The 18231-nt window shown below is 39.9% G+C and overlaps 1 protein-coding gene across 1 annotated transcript in view; it reads right to left on the bottom strand.

Moving 5' to 3' along the window:
* The window catches only part of PCLO (piccolo presynaptic cytomatrix protein), a 389706-nt gene that overhangs the window by 130329 nt on the left and 241146 nt on the right, over window positions 1–18231 (bottom strand). The window contains exon 10 of the mRNA XM_075491522.1: window positions 12686–12767. Within this exon, the coding sequence (XP_075347637.1) occupies window positions 12686–12767 (82 nt within the window). The remainder of the gene's footprint in view (window positions 1–12685; window positions 12768–18231) is intronic.

The raw sequence follows: 18231 nt of genomic DNA, 5'->3' as shown, positions 1-18231 counted from the left end.
TTTTTGGGCAAGGTCCAATGGTAGCAATTAGAAAAATGCATGAGGATAAAGAATGAAAACAAGACATTAAGCATGAAAGATTTCGCAATGTGCCAAAATACCGTACTATAGCAATGAGAATATATCAATCAAATCAAACAATACGAAGTCTTCCAACTCTATTTGGCTGTGAACAGAGACAGAACATACCTTCCTCCTGTGTTCATTTACTAGACATTATCTCCCCATTCCTCCTCCAGCCTTATCTAGACCAGACATATGCTAGGGTGCTGATAGGCCCTTATCTGCCGGAACAATTTTACACCTCGTTCCATTGTCTGTATGAAACTGAATTGTCAGCCACAGAAAAAACAACGACTTCTTCTTTTTGGAGGGTTCAGACTTAAAAGTCCCGTGAAGAAATGCAAGCTATTTATTTAGATATCATAGTTGTGATAAAGCAATCTGTAAAGTCTGGAGAACAGACGGAAAGGAAACATGACAAAGCAAACAAAACCAAGTTAGATCAGGCACTTGGAAAGCAGCAGGAAAAGTAATGTGTATAATAAAATCCAGGCTAAATTTTTATTTGCATTATTATTCCTATGCAATTCTCTAGAATACATAACATGATGATCCATATCAGAGCTCGGTTGTCTAGATAGGTACAGCATTTTCAAGATTGTGCTCAGAAGAATTGTTTGGGTGCTTTCTAACTAAATTAGTTTAAATGAAGTTTTTTCCTAGAAACATGATTAAGCCTACTCAGTTATTGCACTTCTTGGCCATTGGCAATTAAAGCATAAAATGTACATGAAGCCAAATCCTGAGATGATGAAATTCAGATATATTCCAGTTGTTTTAATAGCACAGCATTGATTTATATCAGCTGCAAATCTGCTTCATGCTGATTTGCACACTGGTTATCATCCTGAAGGATCATAAAGTCTTTTATGAATTACCATCTTGGAGCACTTATCATGTCTACTTGAAAATGAGACACAGGTCTCTTCTTTTTAGATGATCTGTCACATCAGAATCTACAGTGTCATCTAGGGTAGACTGTAGCTTTAAATCTATAAAAAACCTGTAGGCACTGAGATTCATCTGTTTTTACTAATAGACAGCCATGGCTCAATAGACACCACTGACTGACAGCTGAACGTCATTGTTTAAAATGTTAGTTTTGAACTCTCCCATCCGTATCAGATCTAGTATTTAAGAAACAGCAACAGAATTAATGTAAATATAATAGGATATAATATTATACAATACTTAAGATATATAGATGTATATGCTAGCTATAATATAATGCATAAACAAAAGCCTTTAGGAAAAGAGTAGTTCCCCATTAAATGCAAAGAAGCAATCACTGTTTCACAAAATGGCTGAACCACAGACTATTGGAAGCTGTGAGAATATTGCACTGTGTTTACCCTGGCCTTATATTCTTAAATACCTTCTGGCAGAGCCACAATGAAGGGCTAAACAAACCTTATGTCTGACCTAGTAAGACTGTTCTTATGTTTAATAAATTTGGGAAAATTTTGCTATCTTCAATAAACAGAGATGATTATTACACCTGCTAAAAATCTTGTCCAGGGTGTTGTGTAGACTCGTCCAACATACAGTCATGCTAAGAAGGAAGCAAGAAACATTCCTCTCCTTCATTTTGCATTACTTTTTCAGTAATCATGGTGCTGATATTTGGGGAGCACAAAGGCTGTATCTATCATAAATTCTTTTTATGAAGCTGGTAAACTGGAGGGCAGGGTTAACAGGAAACAGAAACATCACTCCATCCTATCACCTACTGGACAGTAGTTTACGCTATCTATGTGGAGCACTGATGCTATCTTAAGGTAAGATATGCCAATAGTGGTAGTTTTCTTAACCATATATATAAATGCAGACATAGTGACCTTATTCACTGTAAACTTATATACTCTGGAACACCTCAAAACTTTTTAGCAAAGGCTGGAAAGACCATTCAGTCTTGGTCTTGTCGTCAGGACTCCATTAGTCAAAACATGATCTGCACCCTTCTCCATCTGTTCTGAATTTTCTCTCCCTTCTTTGTCATAGTGTTCTTGCCCACACAGCTTTATTTAGTGAGCAGGTCTGTATCTAACCACATACACTCTCTTTCCCCTTCTAAAATGGAAGGACTTTTAAGCAAGTCACAAAATACCTTAGATTTACACAACTTAATAGTTACAGCTAAGTGCAGTGTGGAAAAAGATTTTTCTTTATATCTAGTATTAACTTCTCCCATTTTAACTTATGCCCATTGCCTCTCATGCTCCTGCCATGTATCACTGTGAAGAGCCTGGGTCCCTCTTGTTGATAAGCTCCTCATCGGTATGGGATGGCTGTTATTAGGTCCCCCTGGAACCTGTCTCCTCTTCAGGCTGAACAAGCCCTGTCCCTCAGCCTCTGCTCTCAGGGCAGGTGCTCCAGCCCCCAACCACCTCAGTGTCCCTCTGCTGTACCGTTTGTCAACGTCTTTCTGGTGTTGGGGGGGTGGGGGCAACACTGAAGACAGTATCTAGACAGTCTGACACGTGCTGAGTAGAGGGGGACAGTCACTTCCCTTGATCTACGGCCGTGCTCCTGTAACACAGCCCAGGATGCTGTTGGCTGCCTTTACTGCCAAGGCGCATGATGTGCAGATGGCTGTCTACAGAGACCTGCCCCAAAGGCCTCTTCTGCAGACCTACTCCCCAGCCAGTCAGTCCCCAGCTGATATCATTGCACAGGGCTCTTTCTCTCCAGGTACAGGATTTGTATTTGTCCTTGTCCAACTTCACAAGGTTTCTGTTGGCCCACTCCTCCAGCCTGTCATGGTCCCTCTGAATGGCAGCCCTACCCTCAAGTGTATTCCCCCAGTTCAACGTCATCTGCAAACGTTACGAGAGTGTAGTCCTTCACTTCCTCCATGTCACTGATAAAGATATTAAATGGTCCCACGATAGGGTCTTCTGTGGTACTCTACTTGTTACCTGCCTCCAGGAAAAGCACCGCCCATTAACCACCACCCTCAAAACCCAACCATCTAACCAGTTTTTTACTCATCTAGTTGCCCAGACATCCAGACCTTTACATCCCAATTCCAGGCTAAAAGTTAATGTAAAGTCTAGAGTCTCTCTCAGCTTACTGTAATACCATAGTTTTAGTCCAGTTTCACAAAACTTTAAAGATTCTTACGAGGATGAATCTACCATAAAAGGCAAGCTTTAATCTGTTCAGCCAATATGTCAGCCAATCGTTCATGGCTTCACTGTAAAAAAAATCAATCTTTGTGATATTTTTAATGCTACAGTAGTTGCTTTTAGCTCAAGCTTTTCTTCTCAATGAGGGGGAAAAGTTGAATAGATTTTATTGATGTTTCCCACATAGTATGAGGCAGCCCTGTCATCAGAGGAAAAGGCTTTACATAAAGGATGCTCTGTTGGCGTATCACAACTTAGTTGGTATGTTATGAATCTGGCATATTAGTGATGTCTTAGCAACTATTATTAGCAAGCAATAGTTCAGTCCTAGGTGAACACAGTGACCTTTGTTAGCACTTATCTTAACATCTTGGACCAAAACTTCAAACCATTCGGGTTTATTTAGCTATTTTGGAAGAGGATCTCCAGCTTTTGAAACTATCTGTATTTTGTTAAGAAAATACCAAAAAAAGGCTTGAGGATCTAGCACGTAAGTTCTCTCTACTATGACTCTGTGTGCTGATCTTGTGTTACAGACTTTGCATAATGTCCTAGTATTACAGATTCATACAAACTGTAGTTAGGTGTTAATTTATTTACGTAATTAATCAACCCTTTTTTTTTAAATAAACTTCTTAAAGCAGAGCAAATCTGCCTGATATTTGTGCAAATGTGTGTTGGCAATGGTTAAATAGAAGCTATTCACTCTATCACTTCCTTTGGGACAGGAGACACCATGGGCAGTGTACACACCATGGGGAACATTGACAGCTCTTGGTCAACATTTTGAGGAATCTGTAGGAAAGATGATACCGCCTGCACTTAACAGCCACCCAGTAAACCCTCGGCACACTGGATAATTCCTCTTGAAGGAAAACCGAAGGAATACCTCACCCAAATGACTCTCCTGCACAAAGGAATCAACTGATACAGTGTTGCATGGATATCTGTCATGAATGGGGAGGTTAAAAAGAATGGTTAAAATACCATTCTTCCAAAACAAGTAATACCTGCAATCATTTACGTCTTTGTAAAAACTCTGAACTTTCCTTCTTTTCTCAAAGAGAAAGACAGTATCTGGTTTTGGTGTATAATTCCTTAAAAACATTGTAATATTCATAAAAATTACACAAAATAAGTGAAGGAATTGTGGTTCCTCTGTTGTTAAACTTCAAATTAACTTTTGACTCATTGCTTGGAAAAAATCCTAAGCTGGCAACAGCAGAGACAGAAGCTTATGGTTTACTCTGAGAAGAGGTATCACAGAGCAGCTGTTCAGACGGTCCCCAGGAAGGATTGTGTGGCCATTTGACAGCTCATTTCTTACAGCCATTCAATCTGTGGATGCAGGCTAGCTTTGTGCTTGGGAATAGGGAACTGTCTGCTCGGCACCTGTGGAGACCTTCAGTTCATTGCACGTGCTCCTTCCCTGACGACACTACGGAATGAGGTTAGTAACTGTATCCAATCATTTCTCATCTAAATTGGGTTTAAACTCACGTCTTTAAGTAATGAAGTGCCTTACTTCTGTTGTACCCAGCTTATATAATAAAGGAATAATAATTAAAAAAAAGAAAATAAGGAAGCAACATACAAAAATAACTTTTCCACATTTTTAAGAGGGAGAGTTGACAAAGTGATTTTTAGTTGTTTTTCTTTTTTTAAAGAATAGGCATAAACCTCATAAGACTTGGTATGTCACATCTTGTTTGTGATATACTCATTTGATGTCTCACACAAAATGAATATTTAATAACTTGACTACTGCAAAAGAAAAACAGCGTATGAATTAAATGCGTAGTAATTTACTAGCCAGCTTGTTGTTTGTTGAAATTAACCCTTCAAAATGCAGGGTTTTTGTGACAGGGATAAAGGTAATTTATTTATCTGCTTAGCTTGTTCCTTTAAACACTGCAGTCTTCACTTTGGTATCAAGAGAATGATATGATAATTTTTTCTACCCACTAGAAGAAGCTGTCAAAGGAGGAAAATTTTCAGTCTTTTCTGAGAAAATGGTATATTCTCAAGCCAATGACAACTGCTGTCCAAGGCATCAACAAGTAGCAATATAAAAACATTTTTACAGAAAGCAAAAAGACAACTTCTGATCTAACATGCAAATTAGCACTTTTTTTGTGTCCTGGTTTCAGCTGCGATAGAGTTAATTTTCTTCCTAGTAGCTGGTATAGTGCTGTGTTTTGGATTTAGTATGAGAATGATGCTGATAACACACTGATGGTTTAGTTGTTGCTGAGCAGTGCTTACACCAGTCAAGGCCTTTTCAGCTTCCCATGCTCTGCCAGGGGCACAAGAAGCTGGGAGGGGGCACGGCCAGGACAGCTGACCCACACTGGCCAAAGGGCTATTCCATACCGTATGGCGTCATGCTTAGTATAGAAGCTGGGGGAGAGGTGGCCGTGGGGCAGCGATGGCTGCTCGGGGATGGGCTGGGCATCGGTTGGTGGGTGGTGAGCGGTTGCATCACTTGTTTTCTTTCCTGGGTTTTGTTCCTCTCTCTCTCTTGTTATTTTCTGTTTCATTACAATTTATTATTATTATTGTTATTATTACTATTATTATATTTTATTTCAACTATCTAACTGTTCTTATCTCAACCCATGAGTTTTCTTACTTTTGCTCTTCAGATTATCTCCCCATCCCACTGGGGGTGGGGGGTGAGCAGGCGGCTGTGTGGGGCTTAGTTGCCAGCTGGGGTTAAACCATGACAGTTTGATATATCTTAAAGTTTTGCCACCTAAACTGTATCTCTTTTATAAAAATGTGTATTGTAGTGAATATGGGGGGCTGATGGTTTTTTGGTGTGAGGAGGGAATCAATGTAATTTTGGGGTGCCTATCCTCAAACAGCTTTGGCTTCACCAGCCTTGACTGTCTAATGACAGCTTCACTTCCTTTCTTGATGAACAGATTTCTTCAGGAATGAGAACATTTTCTGGCAAACTTTAGCTTATTTAAAGAAAATGTTGCTAACACCCCCCCTCCCCGAACTTCTTTTTACTGAAGTAAAACAGCAAGCAAACATGCAGGCATTGAGTTCATGTTACCTGTCAACAATATTAAAGTGAAAAAATTCAGAAACACAGATAATGAAAAGCAGAGGTTTCACTTGACAAAAGCTGCACCTCAGCTTGGTGCAATGATGCTATGAGACAACCAGAACCTCAGAGTACCGTACCAATCCACAAGGAATATTTTCTTTGCGTCAGTGACCTGCAGAATCAGAACTTCTTAACCTTAATCACCCCGCATCCAGATTGCCGGGGAGTGTACACCTAGTGCCCTTCAAAGACCTGTACAAATCTGTGATTAGGTAAATAGTGAACGGAAGGCAATCATTATCAAAATGTTCCAGCACCCTTCTCTGGAAGGTACTTCAGCTGAAATAGGTGTTTGGCTCTTGGCCATGAAGAGTGATATGGTCCTTTAGACAACCAGTCCTCTACAAGCCTTTTGATTGTTCTATAGCTTCTTTGTATCTAAGCCATATGTGTTCAGCTCATCTAATTTAAGATCTTTACAAGACAAAAATCATAGCCTTAGTCACCTCATGCTCCCTTTATAATGAATATAGGAAAATAACCATATCCAAAAAGTGATTTATTTAAACTGTTTCAACCTCCAATTAATTTCCCTTTGTAACTGCCTCGTTCTAGTGTAATTATTAAACCTATGCATATTTTTGATAGCCAGTATGCAGAGAAAGGAGCACAGGGTCTTCATTTTCCTTTGAGAGTCGTTAAGATAATTTATGCCTCACCTGCAAAGTGAAACCTTAAACTGACATTTCTACGTTATTAAGTTTTTCTAATGTCCTTGAGAAGTTGTCTCACCAATGATATGCATCCCTGAATGTCTCATCTTCTAGTTCTCCATGAGAAAGTGCTGACCTGCATCACTTACCTCCAAAACAGAGAGATTTCTGGTTTGGCTTATGTGAATCTCATTCTTATGTGCCTGCTTTCCTCTTGGCTTTCCACAGGAACCTGGGGGCCTGACTTAACTAACATTCAGTGTTGCAGTTACCTGTTTCTGCAGCCTTTTCTGCATGAGAGCTATGAAAGCAAATTGGACCTTTATAACCAGTAGACACATTGCCCTCTCAATTACCTCCACTCATCTTCAGATCTTATTAGATGTCCTTCAACAGATGTTCATACACTGAAAAATGCATAAACAACTGAGCTGCCAAGAAGGGTTCATGGAAAGTATTTTAAATACACACACTAGTGCTTTCCAAATTAAGTTAATTTAGAGAGAAGGCAGATAAATATGGAATATGTGGTATTTCTCTCTACAAAATGTTTCTAACAAATACCAAACTTTGTTTGTGGTCTTTTTTTTATTTAGAAAAGCTGAATGGTATTAAGTCCTTTCTAAGATTGCTATTAAGACACAGACATCTCTCCATCCCTTTATTTCTATTCCTGTCCTCACTTAATGCCATATGACTTCACTGGAAAATCTCTGACGTCGTCTGGCTGTAACAGCTCTGTCCCTTTCTGTTTATGGGGTTTTACCTTCTGTGCCACATCTCTGATAAGGAAAGAGTGTTTGAGGGAATGATGGGCATTAACTGGATATTAAAGCCTTCCCCAGCGACACGTGAGTGTTAGAGGAGGGTATTGTTTTTTTGTGCAAAGTATTATCTCAGTTCTTCACAACACTGAACCAAAAAACAGGATAAGTAATCCTCTAAGAAAAGAGTATGAGGACAAGAGGTGAGTTACACTTCTCTTCCTCTGTCTTTGACTACTATATCACATTCAACACAGACTGTGACTATATTGAATGTGGTTTTTAATTGATTAGTAATCACACATTTACTGCACTACAGTATTTTGCTGTAAGAACTGAGTTTGCTGAACTTACAGGTGAAAGAACCCTAAATATAAATGGTTATTTATTTAGAGACTATCTATAGCAGTGAGGGCTTGATATAGGAAAACTCTTCTAATTCTCTTCCTCTCTCTTGGGATAAGTACCCCATGAGCTGGCATGCTGCAAAGTGTACTATTGCATGCAGGAATTAATAATCGTTACGGAGAGCATGAGGCATCTCTGACGTGTGTGCAGCGTTACAGCTACCCTGTCATCCTCTCAGCAGTTTCACTGACTTCACTGCTAAAGTGAAGATGAGGGATAGTCTTCTGCCCACAGTCTCATTCTCTTCTTTACTATAAAGTTCACAGTTTTTTCTGAATTGCTTCTCTGCCTTTTATTTTTTCATCAGAATTGAAGAGGATGCTCCACAACACAGTCTGGCTGCTCAAAGGTACATTTTGCTCCCTGGAAACACAGAATATACTACCTTTGGAAAGGGTAGATTACTTGTGACTCAGCCTAAGTGAGGCAAAGCAGCAAAAATTACCTCTGACTGAGTGCACTCATTGTACCTATACACCTACTGAGATTTGTCTGCCTTGCTGGATTTTCACCCAGTGTGTCTAAACAGCTTTCTGATCAGGAATAACACAATGTAAGTTTTTATCTGTGCAACATTTCCAAAGGCATTGCCAATGCTTTCATTGCCTTCAATAGCCATGTCCTCTCTTCATTTTTTTAAATATATCTATGATGTGTTAAAAAACAGAAGAGAAAATGCTGGCAGTGTAAAACAGTGCTTATGCTGCTATGCGAAAGGATCCAAAAGGAACAAGGGATTCTCAGTGAAAACAAACAGTGAGATTCTGGAGCGTTAAATACTGCTGCATTATCATTCACTGATCACTGCCATCATTGCTTTGTCACCTCAGCATAACCATGATGCCAATTTTATTTTTTTAAATGCAAGTTATTAATCAATCTTTGCAGAGAAAATCCTTGGCAATTCCTTCAAATCTATCAGCATTGCCTAAGGAGGGGACATTGCATACCTTGAAAGGAAGAGCTGTGAGTTCTAGATGATGGCATATGCTGAAGAAACAAGAACCCTCAAGAGAGAGGCTAGCTAGCAAGTATACATTTATTTTTCATTCAGAACTACTATTCTCTTGCCATCACAATTTTGGCCCAGTTCCTCGTTCCTTAAACACCTCATTCACATGCTAAAATTTACAGTAAATGTTTTTGTGTGCAAAATTATGCCAGATTATGTAACAGGCATCAAAGGCATCTGTACCTCAGAGCCAGTTTTCATTAATCAATAAAGCAAATAAACAGAATGCGTGTGCACATAATATGTAGTGATACAGCCTGAATTTTAAATGATTTGGGACTACTTTTATTATTGATATTCATAATGTGACAGTTTCTGGATCCACAATCAGGCAGTAACCTCCACTATGGTAATTATCTGATTAGATCTATGGAATTCAAATTATAATGGTGATATTAGGATGAAATTCAAACTTGCCCTATAGTTAAAGCTGTGGTATAGCTGGGTACCAGGGCTGACCCAGCACACTGAGTCATTAATGCCCCGGCTGGCCCAGGAATTCCCCACTGAGATGAGGCGATGGGCTGAACCACTGACCAGCTTCCCTGCAAAACAGCTGATGAACAGGTACAGGAGTTCTCCAAGTGGGAACTGTGGACAGTTTGGGAGATTTCCCCACGTAGCTCCTGCTGTGCACACACCAGTTAAGATACACTGTTTGTATACTTAAGATGTGTTCATTAATTCCCTGAGAGGAGAACCTGTCAGTCTCAGGCATCTCCCCAGACAGCTCCTGCTGTTGAACTGACCAAACTGCACACAGATCATTTAAATCATCAGTAGAAACTGTGCTTGCATGTGCAGAAATGATCACATAGAACAGGCTTTTGTGCATAACTAAGGCAGAGGATGTTTTGTACATACTGTAAGATAATCAGAAACAATGGACCATGGGCCAGCTGGCTTGTAAAATCCAGCAACACAACAGTTCAGAGAGTTTCATCCGATACAGCTGAAGATGCTGCTGCAAGGACGGTTGCACCAGAGACTCCCGTCGCCCCCCGGACAGTGACTGGCTGTTCTCTTGGAGAGATCTGACTCCCCTCGTGAGCTTTACTGAGGGTTGTTGGTTTTTTTAACATACACTCTTCCTGTGCCTATGCAACAAGTATAAGGCAAACAGTTAAATAAAATGATTCAACACCTCTTTTTAGTACTTTTGATAAGAAAGGGAGGGGGAGGGAGAAAGGCAGAGCAGAAGAAGGGGAGGAAGGGAAGAAACAAAGGAACAAAGAAAGAGAAAAAAACCAGACAGCCAACCAACCGACCATGGCATCTAGATTAATATCCAATAATCTTGTAGCAAAGTAGCTGTGGTGGTATAAGAGTATATATTGTTTAATTTACCAATATTTTAAGTAACTTTTGCTGTATAATAGATTTCTAAGTTGGCCTCTGGTTAATAGTAATTGTCTGGGTAATAAACAAAGATACTTGCTATTAGTTTGCAAGTAACTAATGGTTAATCAAATGGTTTTTAATGGTTAATCAAAATTGAATTTTTAAAAAAGTGAACAAAACCCGTGTGTGTGGCTCTGGGAGAGGCCATCTGGAAAGCTGAAGGCTAAGCAGAAAGCATTGCGCATTTCAAGGGGGTTTCTGTGTACTTTAATCCTTCAGACACTGAGAGGGGGAGGAAGGGAGGTATGAAGTCAAGGAGTTATGGTACTTCAAAGATGTACAAGGAGGGAAAATACAACAATTTCTTCTGGCTCAGGTCCTCCCTATTGGTACCCTATTCCACCTTCGGCTTTTTTCTGTACAATTAGCCTTTTCATAACATTCATTTTCTGTACAAAAAACCTTTTCATATTTGTAGGGAAATCTAGATGTACGTCATATAGAAGTATATGTGTGCAGGTCTCCATGGGTGCATCTGGACTAAAAACCAGAAGTATGACTGCAGCTTGCAGACACATAGCCAAGCTTGCTTACTCCAGTTAGACTTCAGGTACAATATAGCACAGCTACAGCAGCGAGCAACCCCAGTGTGGGCAATGAAACCTTAGCAGGATCCCGAGTGAATATTTGATCCTGTGTGATCTCATGCTGTGGAGGGCACTAGTAAATGGGAACTCAATATCTACACCTTGGTTTTCCAGTCATCGCTTACAAGGCATTTACCCTGACGCACAGTACGTTGCTGTGGTTGCCAGCACAAGAGCTAGTCGAGAATTTGAAATAGGCATTTTACATTGCATGAGGGTAAGTAACTTTACATAGGACAACAGGCCTTCAGCACCATTAAATCACGAGTTATACACAGTTGTGTGGTTGTAATTCCACTTGTTCTTGAGTAAGCGAGCAGCTTGGATCACAGCATTGCTCATCACCCCACAGGGCACAATTCTCCACTGGGATGTCAAGGAGCTCCTATGGACTGCAAGGGCCCGGGGCAGCGGAGGCTGACACAACAGCGGACCCGGCGGCTTCCTTCAGACTGTGCTGCGTGGGTGGAGGGGTCTTTATGCATCCTGGAATCATCAGTGGGTGTTAAGCTGACTAGCAAGAAAACACCTCATAATATATACAGAACATTCATTTAACACCCTAAATATGAGGTGGATACTGGGGGTGGAAGTGATCAAGATTTTACTGCCAGAAACCCTGTGAAAACAATATTTAGCAATTCAAGTAAGTTCATGCCACTTTCTACTTAATGCTCGAGGGAACACCAGAGCTGGCAGTCGGTAATTACTTCTGCGCAGAAACAGAGTTTGACACACACTATTAGAATTCTTTAAGCAAGTTAAAAGAAAGTCTGACGGTTCCATGACAAAACCGCTTAAAGCATGTACCTCTGAAAGAAGACAAACAGCATGTTAAAAAAACTTTGAGTTCCTTATCAGTATTAGATGTGAGAAAGAGTGCAATTCCGAAAGCTCAAACAGACAGACCTTACCTGTGCTAGATCTTGTAACTGGCAGCCTTTTACAATGTGATACATGAAAACCACGCTGAGCTCCTGCTCACGGGCCGGGAGGTGAATGAATATAACCTTTGCCACTTTCATCTCCTTTGCAAGCAGACTCAGACTTACATGAACATTTGTATTAGCGTTAGGGAAAAGAGAATGAATCTGAAGGCCTGTGATAAATGTCTCTATGTGAGGATATCACAGAAAAATGGGATCTGATGGTTCTGCTACCCCCTCTGTAGAATAGTTCCAGTACAGGAAGAATAAAATTCTCATTTCTGTGTATGTTGAACACCTACACCAGTCTATTATACAGAAACTTCTCATACAGAGAATATAAAGTTATATAAAAAGCAACCGCAAAACAGACTGCTTGTACGTATAACACAACAGTTTTTACCTCTGTTTTTAATGTCTGTATAGCTTATGTATCTCGAACAGATGTTGTGACCTTTTTCCGCACTGCTGCTTTCTGTTATAACCAACTAGCAAGATTTAAAATGACCACTGAATTTCCTGCTGCATATGACACGGGACTATTTTTAATACTTCAAATCTTTTGCATGATTCATATCATAATCAAATTAATTATCATGTCTCGTAAAGGGTTGTTGTTTTTTACCTGAAACTGTGTGATCCTTTGGGTCTCTCAGTAGTTTGAGCCTTGCATGAGGGAAAATGTACTGCAGGGGCTTCCCATTTATCTGAGGAACACAAACATGCATGTCATAAAAAGATAAAACAACTTCAATTGTGTCAATAATTTTAGACAGTTGAAACAGAAACAAGCAAACAAACTTATTTCGTCCAGGGAAATATCACAACTTCACAATTCAAACACCCCCCCAGGTTTCAAGACATTTGTCAGACTGCAAAATCCTTCTGCAGGGGAATGAGTATTTGCTCCCATAAAGCCAGATTCATTTTGAATATGGCTTTAGTTCTGATTTTTATTTCCTAATGACTAGAAGGTGGTCACTGTCTTCTGTAGCTTCTTTTAACATTAATCCTTTGCCCAAGCGATGTTCAAGAGAAGAATGAAATTAAATATAATTCCTGTATTATTATAAAATCCTGTTCATACAGACCTAAACAAAATGGTGGCTGAATGTGTAAACAGCCATGAGTTACTGCTGTAGTTTCAGCAAAACCACATATTCCAATGTACCTCTTGTCAGCAAATTTCAAAAGCCTTTTGAAAGACCCAACTTAAAACTTTTAGGACTACCTTTTATGTGAAAAGGTGCAACATTCACTTGGGCTGATACTGGAACGTGTCAAAGCTGAAAGAAATGCATCTCTCCAACACGCACTAAAGAGGCAGGTTTCCAGCTGGGATGCTGCCACCTGCCCCACGACACGGGCACAGGGGGGCCACGCAGCAGGGACTAACCCCCTGGCCAGGGACGATCGCCGCGAGCCCGCACCAAAAAGCCTTCGCAGAAAGAGCGTTTGTTGCAACGCTGACACACTTCACACCTATCACGCACCCTCTTTGCCTACAGTTTTGGTCTTTTGGAAGCAAGGCAGCATCCAGCACCCTTCTGCCACGCTGGTGCCGGGCCTGAGCGCTGCACCCAGCCCGAGAGGAGAGAGCATGGCTGCCTGCGACTGCTCCAGGCTGAGTGTCGGCGGGACGGGACCTGGGCAGCGGGTTCAAGGAGCCAACGGGACAATATTCATCAGCACGGTAACGCAGCAGTCTGAGTGTATCAGCAGCCTGCTGCCAAGAGTTTATTACTATTATTTATGTTTAAGTAGCATTTAAAGGGATTAAGCTCCTCCAGAACTAAGCACTTCAAACCCAGTGTCTGCCCTGGAGAGTTTATGTCGTTAATGGATAGCACACATAAATGACGGGAGGGGAAACAGAGAAGCCAAGGGACTCGCTTAACTCACTCGCACAGTGAGCAGAAGACTTTACACATGTTTTGTCGTAATTCAGTTTCTTATCCAGCGGATGACGTTACATCTAGAAGGCTGAAATCCTTCCGTAACACACAGAGAGTAGTACTGACTGTAATCGCAGACAAAAAGGAGATCCTGGATTTGGTAGTGGACAAGTACTCCAGAATAAATCAGAACTGGAGATCAGGCAGACTTCAGGACTTACTACAAAATTTCGCCAGGACATAGGGTCTAACACTACCAGAAGTGTATAAAGTGCCACGAGACTTCCACACTTATAAATGGATAGGGACTTCGCTATGTTTTTAATGACAATATCAGAAATTCAGCAAGCGTAATTTAACTGTAAAAATAATGTATTTGTCACCTGTAGCTTACATAAAATTGTAAAAAATCTGAAATAATGTATCTAATTTTATTTGTAATTAAATAAAAAAGAATACAAAATAATGCAATTCAAAAGAAGCAGTATGAACACATTTAAACAGATCCTAAGCTGGGATCTATTTTGGTGGGAGCAATTCAATTGAACTGAGCAATACTGCAGCTCATAAACTTAAATTCACATTTTTTTAATTGCTCTATCTTATCTTTCTTTAGCAAGATTGCTTTTTTGAATAAATAATAATCCAAGAAAATTCAATGCCATATTGTACATGATTTGCTGACAAATATATCAGAAAATATAGACCATCTCCTACTTTAGTCTATTAATTCCTCATTACTTCCAGAATTTTATGGTAAGTATAAATCTTGGTGATTCATATGGTTATGAATAAATTCATTAAAGTTTATTAGCATTCAGGATAGCGTATTATTTTTTATTGTTGGTGGGAATCAGTACTTAAATTGAACATGTCATTAGGCATTTACCTTCAGAAGAGTATTTGTCTGAAAGTGTCAGAATAAATAGGAAAAAACAGAGGCTGCTGTAAATAGATAATGGAAAGACCAGTCACGCTGTTTTTCACGGTTTTACTTTAATCACTAATGCCCATACCTATCTGAAATCTACTAGTATATTTGAAACCCTGTAGAACACAAATTATTTTGTGTTTCCAAGTGTTCACCTCTAACGTTCACTAAAGGTGATTTCCCTTCAGTTGAATATAAGCCCGGGGGACCTTCTAGCTGATTATTCCCCCAGTTACCCCAGTGAAGATACAGAGGGACCCCACTGAAGTCACACAGTCATAACAGTGTAAATCAGAGCTACGGCGCAGGAGGGGCAGTCCCTCCGCTGCAAGGCTGCTGGAATGGAGGACATGTAAGTCCCCAAGCCCAGATTTAGGTCACAGGGCAAAAGGTGACTTGATCCTGCTTATTCGCTACAAAAACCAGATTCCTGCCATCTGTCCTTGCCATGAAGATCCAGTCCTCACCTTTCTGGGAGCATCAGTATACTCGAGTAATAATTCTTGCAGTTCGGCACTGGTAATGCTATCTTCTTCTGATCACAGACGTGTTTTGACTCTCCAGTGTATCTTCCCTCCTGTTGTGCTCTCTGAGCTGACATGGACTCGGGTCACATTTTTCTGCACATTACTCAGCAGGCCCTGGGGGGCTGCATCCCAGTGAGTTAAATGAGAACTGGACTATAAAGCATTTCTTCTAGGAATTTAAGCTTGGTCACGTGTTTCATGGTATTAGTCAGCTCAAAGCCCCTCCGAAAAATGGAATGAATGGCAAATAAATGTTCTGAGGTTTTCTAACACTGTTACAGAAAATCAGTTTAAATATACATTTCATTTTTCTTACACTTTTTGTCTGATAAAGAAACTCTATGGAAGCCTCATATAAGGGAATTCTATAAGGTAAAGAGGAAAATTAAGAAGAGTAAATTTCTTTAATGGTTTATTTAAGTTTAAGAACTAAAATGCATCAAGTGTATTTTAGTATTCCAGCCAAAGTCCATAGCAACAGCTATAACGTATTAACTGGGCTTTGGATCAGATCAACACAGCCACAGTAATTTCTGTTTTTAAATGGTGCTGCACCTCCCCTTCCACCAAAACCTTAGACGGCCTGATAAGGTGAATCACAGCAGCTACGCCTGGCTGTAGTCCTTTAGGAAATACAGTCTGCAAGGGAAATTTTATCTGAGCTAGGTGTCCAGGAACAGGATGGTGGGCGCTCAAGGTGATGGGTTAGAGATTGTCTATCCTATTTCCGAATACCACAGGTACTTGCATGAGCGCACGAGCCCTGTGAAAGCCAGCACCAGGAATATCCACAGCTAAGGTAATCCTGCCCCTTTGAACCACTACATCTCCTCCGTGCAGAGCAAGAATGTGAAGTTCTCTAGAAATCCTAAAGGTGGAAAGTTGTCTCTACTGATAGGTCCTTGATGATGGACATATTTTGCAAAAGAAATATTGAAGAAAAACTTAACAAATACAATGGTCCTGCTCATTAATAAACTGGAAAATGAGTGGCCTTTGCTTCTGTAATTAGGTCAGTACAGAACTCTGACTTTTGATTTAGCAGTCATTCTGGCACGCAGTGAGAATAACATTGCTGGGTGACTAAAAAACGAGAAACTGCTAAATTCCGTCTTGAATTACAGTGAGGGGGTGGGTAACAATTCACTCATTAGATGAGATATTTTAACAATTACACTAAGTTTGGAAATGCCCTATTTCTCATCATATTTCCAGAGAATTTGAATCACAAAATGTCCCCGTCCCCATGCCTCAAACAGAGAAAGCAGTTTACTACAAATTAAAATGAAATCTCCTTGGTAGTTGGAAAACAAGCAAAACTGAGCAGTATGGACTTAAATGTGGAACAAAAGTTTGCAGGTAGCCTTCTGGATCCCTGCCACAAACAGTATTTTCTCATTTTAACCCCTCTCACTGTATGACCCATTTTTTAATCATTTTAAAATATTCACGTGCCGCTAAAAAGACATGACTTAAATGGTATTTCAGGGGAATGGCATACATTCGTGAACCACGACAAGCATGTACTTTTTGAAGGCCTTTAGAAATAGGGGATTAACTTTCAGAAGGTTGCATGTCTAGAGCCCTTACCTTCTTTTTGTGCTTAGAAAACTGTTGCCGAAGTGAACTGATGATGACACACTGATACTATGATGAGTTTTAGATTTTATTATTCATTTAGGGCTTAAAAAGACCCACCTATGATCACTGGAAGTTCTGTATTTTAAATCCTTCACTGAGACACTACTTATCTCTTGTTAATATACTCTCACTGTCCACCTCCTTGTCATGATCTCTTACTCCCGTGGCACCTCCTCCTACTGTTTCTTGCCAACCTGTTTGAAATAGCCAGTTTGTTTCAGGATATACAAATAATTTTCACAGAAAATAATCATAAAAAGAGCCTTGATGTCTGGAGATTTAAAGAAGTTGCAGGTCAACTGGCAGCGACTAAGCAAACTGTTGAGGTCAACAGGGATCAGTGAGAAATCTGCAATACATTAGGTACTGATTAGGTTTAAGCCATGTTTACCCTCCTCAGGTAAGCAGTTCAGAATCACTATATTGGGAAGCAGGTATTAAAATACTAAACTGCACTGCAATTTAATATGATTTAAGAATACTATGTAGCACCACAGAAGTTGCTATAGAAACAAATATATTTTAATATTAATAATACAGTATGTGAGCTTAATCTGCTAGGTTATAAGAAATCCATGGAAACCTGGAAGTTCAGGGTTGTCACTCTGCTGCATTCTTGCTGCAAAAGCATAGGGTTGTGCTTTATTTGTTACCTTTAATTGTACAAGCTCTGTGGGACATAATCACGCAGTTCTGATTTCATCTAGTAAGGAAATTGATGTTTCACAAAGGTGAAACAAAATCTTCTGGAATACAAATATCATAGTGGGCAGTAAAATATTCACATTTTTTACAAAGAAGAAAATACACATGGAAAATTTACAGTGGATAAATGTACTTGGAAACTTTGATACGTTACAAGCAGATTGGTGCTACTAAATATTTCCTTTTGTGGCTGGTTTGCCTTCAATGCAGGATATTAAAGGAGTTGCAATGGCTTAATTACTATGCTAACTAGGAAGCTGTCATCCTAACTGATTTCAGGAAAGCCTCTGCAACAAAGCAAGCTCTGGGTGAAGGTGGACCTGTTCAGATGGTCAGGATGAAGAAGAATTTGCCATTTTTGACTCCAGAGTACATTATGCTTGGACACTACAGCTCTGTGCAGAACTGAGTTGTGGGTACAGGAGACAGAGAGCTTGGGACAATGAATTCAGTAACTTTTTTGTTACAGAAG

The sequence above is a fragment of the Mycteria americana genome, chromosome 1 (genome assembly GCF_035582795.1).
Source record: "Mycteria americana isolate JAX WOST 10 ecotype Jacksonville Zoo and Gardens chromosome 1, USCA_MyAme_1.0, whole genome shotgun sequence".
Taxonomy (NCBI): domain Eukaryota; kingdom Metazoa; phylum Chordata; class Aves; order Ciconiiformes; family Ciconiidae; genus Mycteria; species Mycteria americana.
Note: the sequence above shows the minus strand (reverse complement) of the source record. Positions and strands in the feature narration are given on the sequence as shown.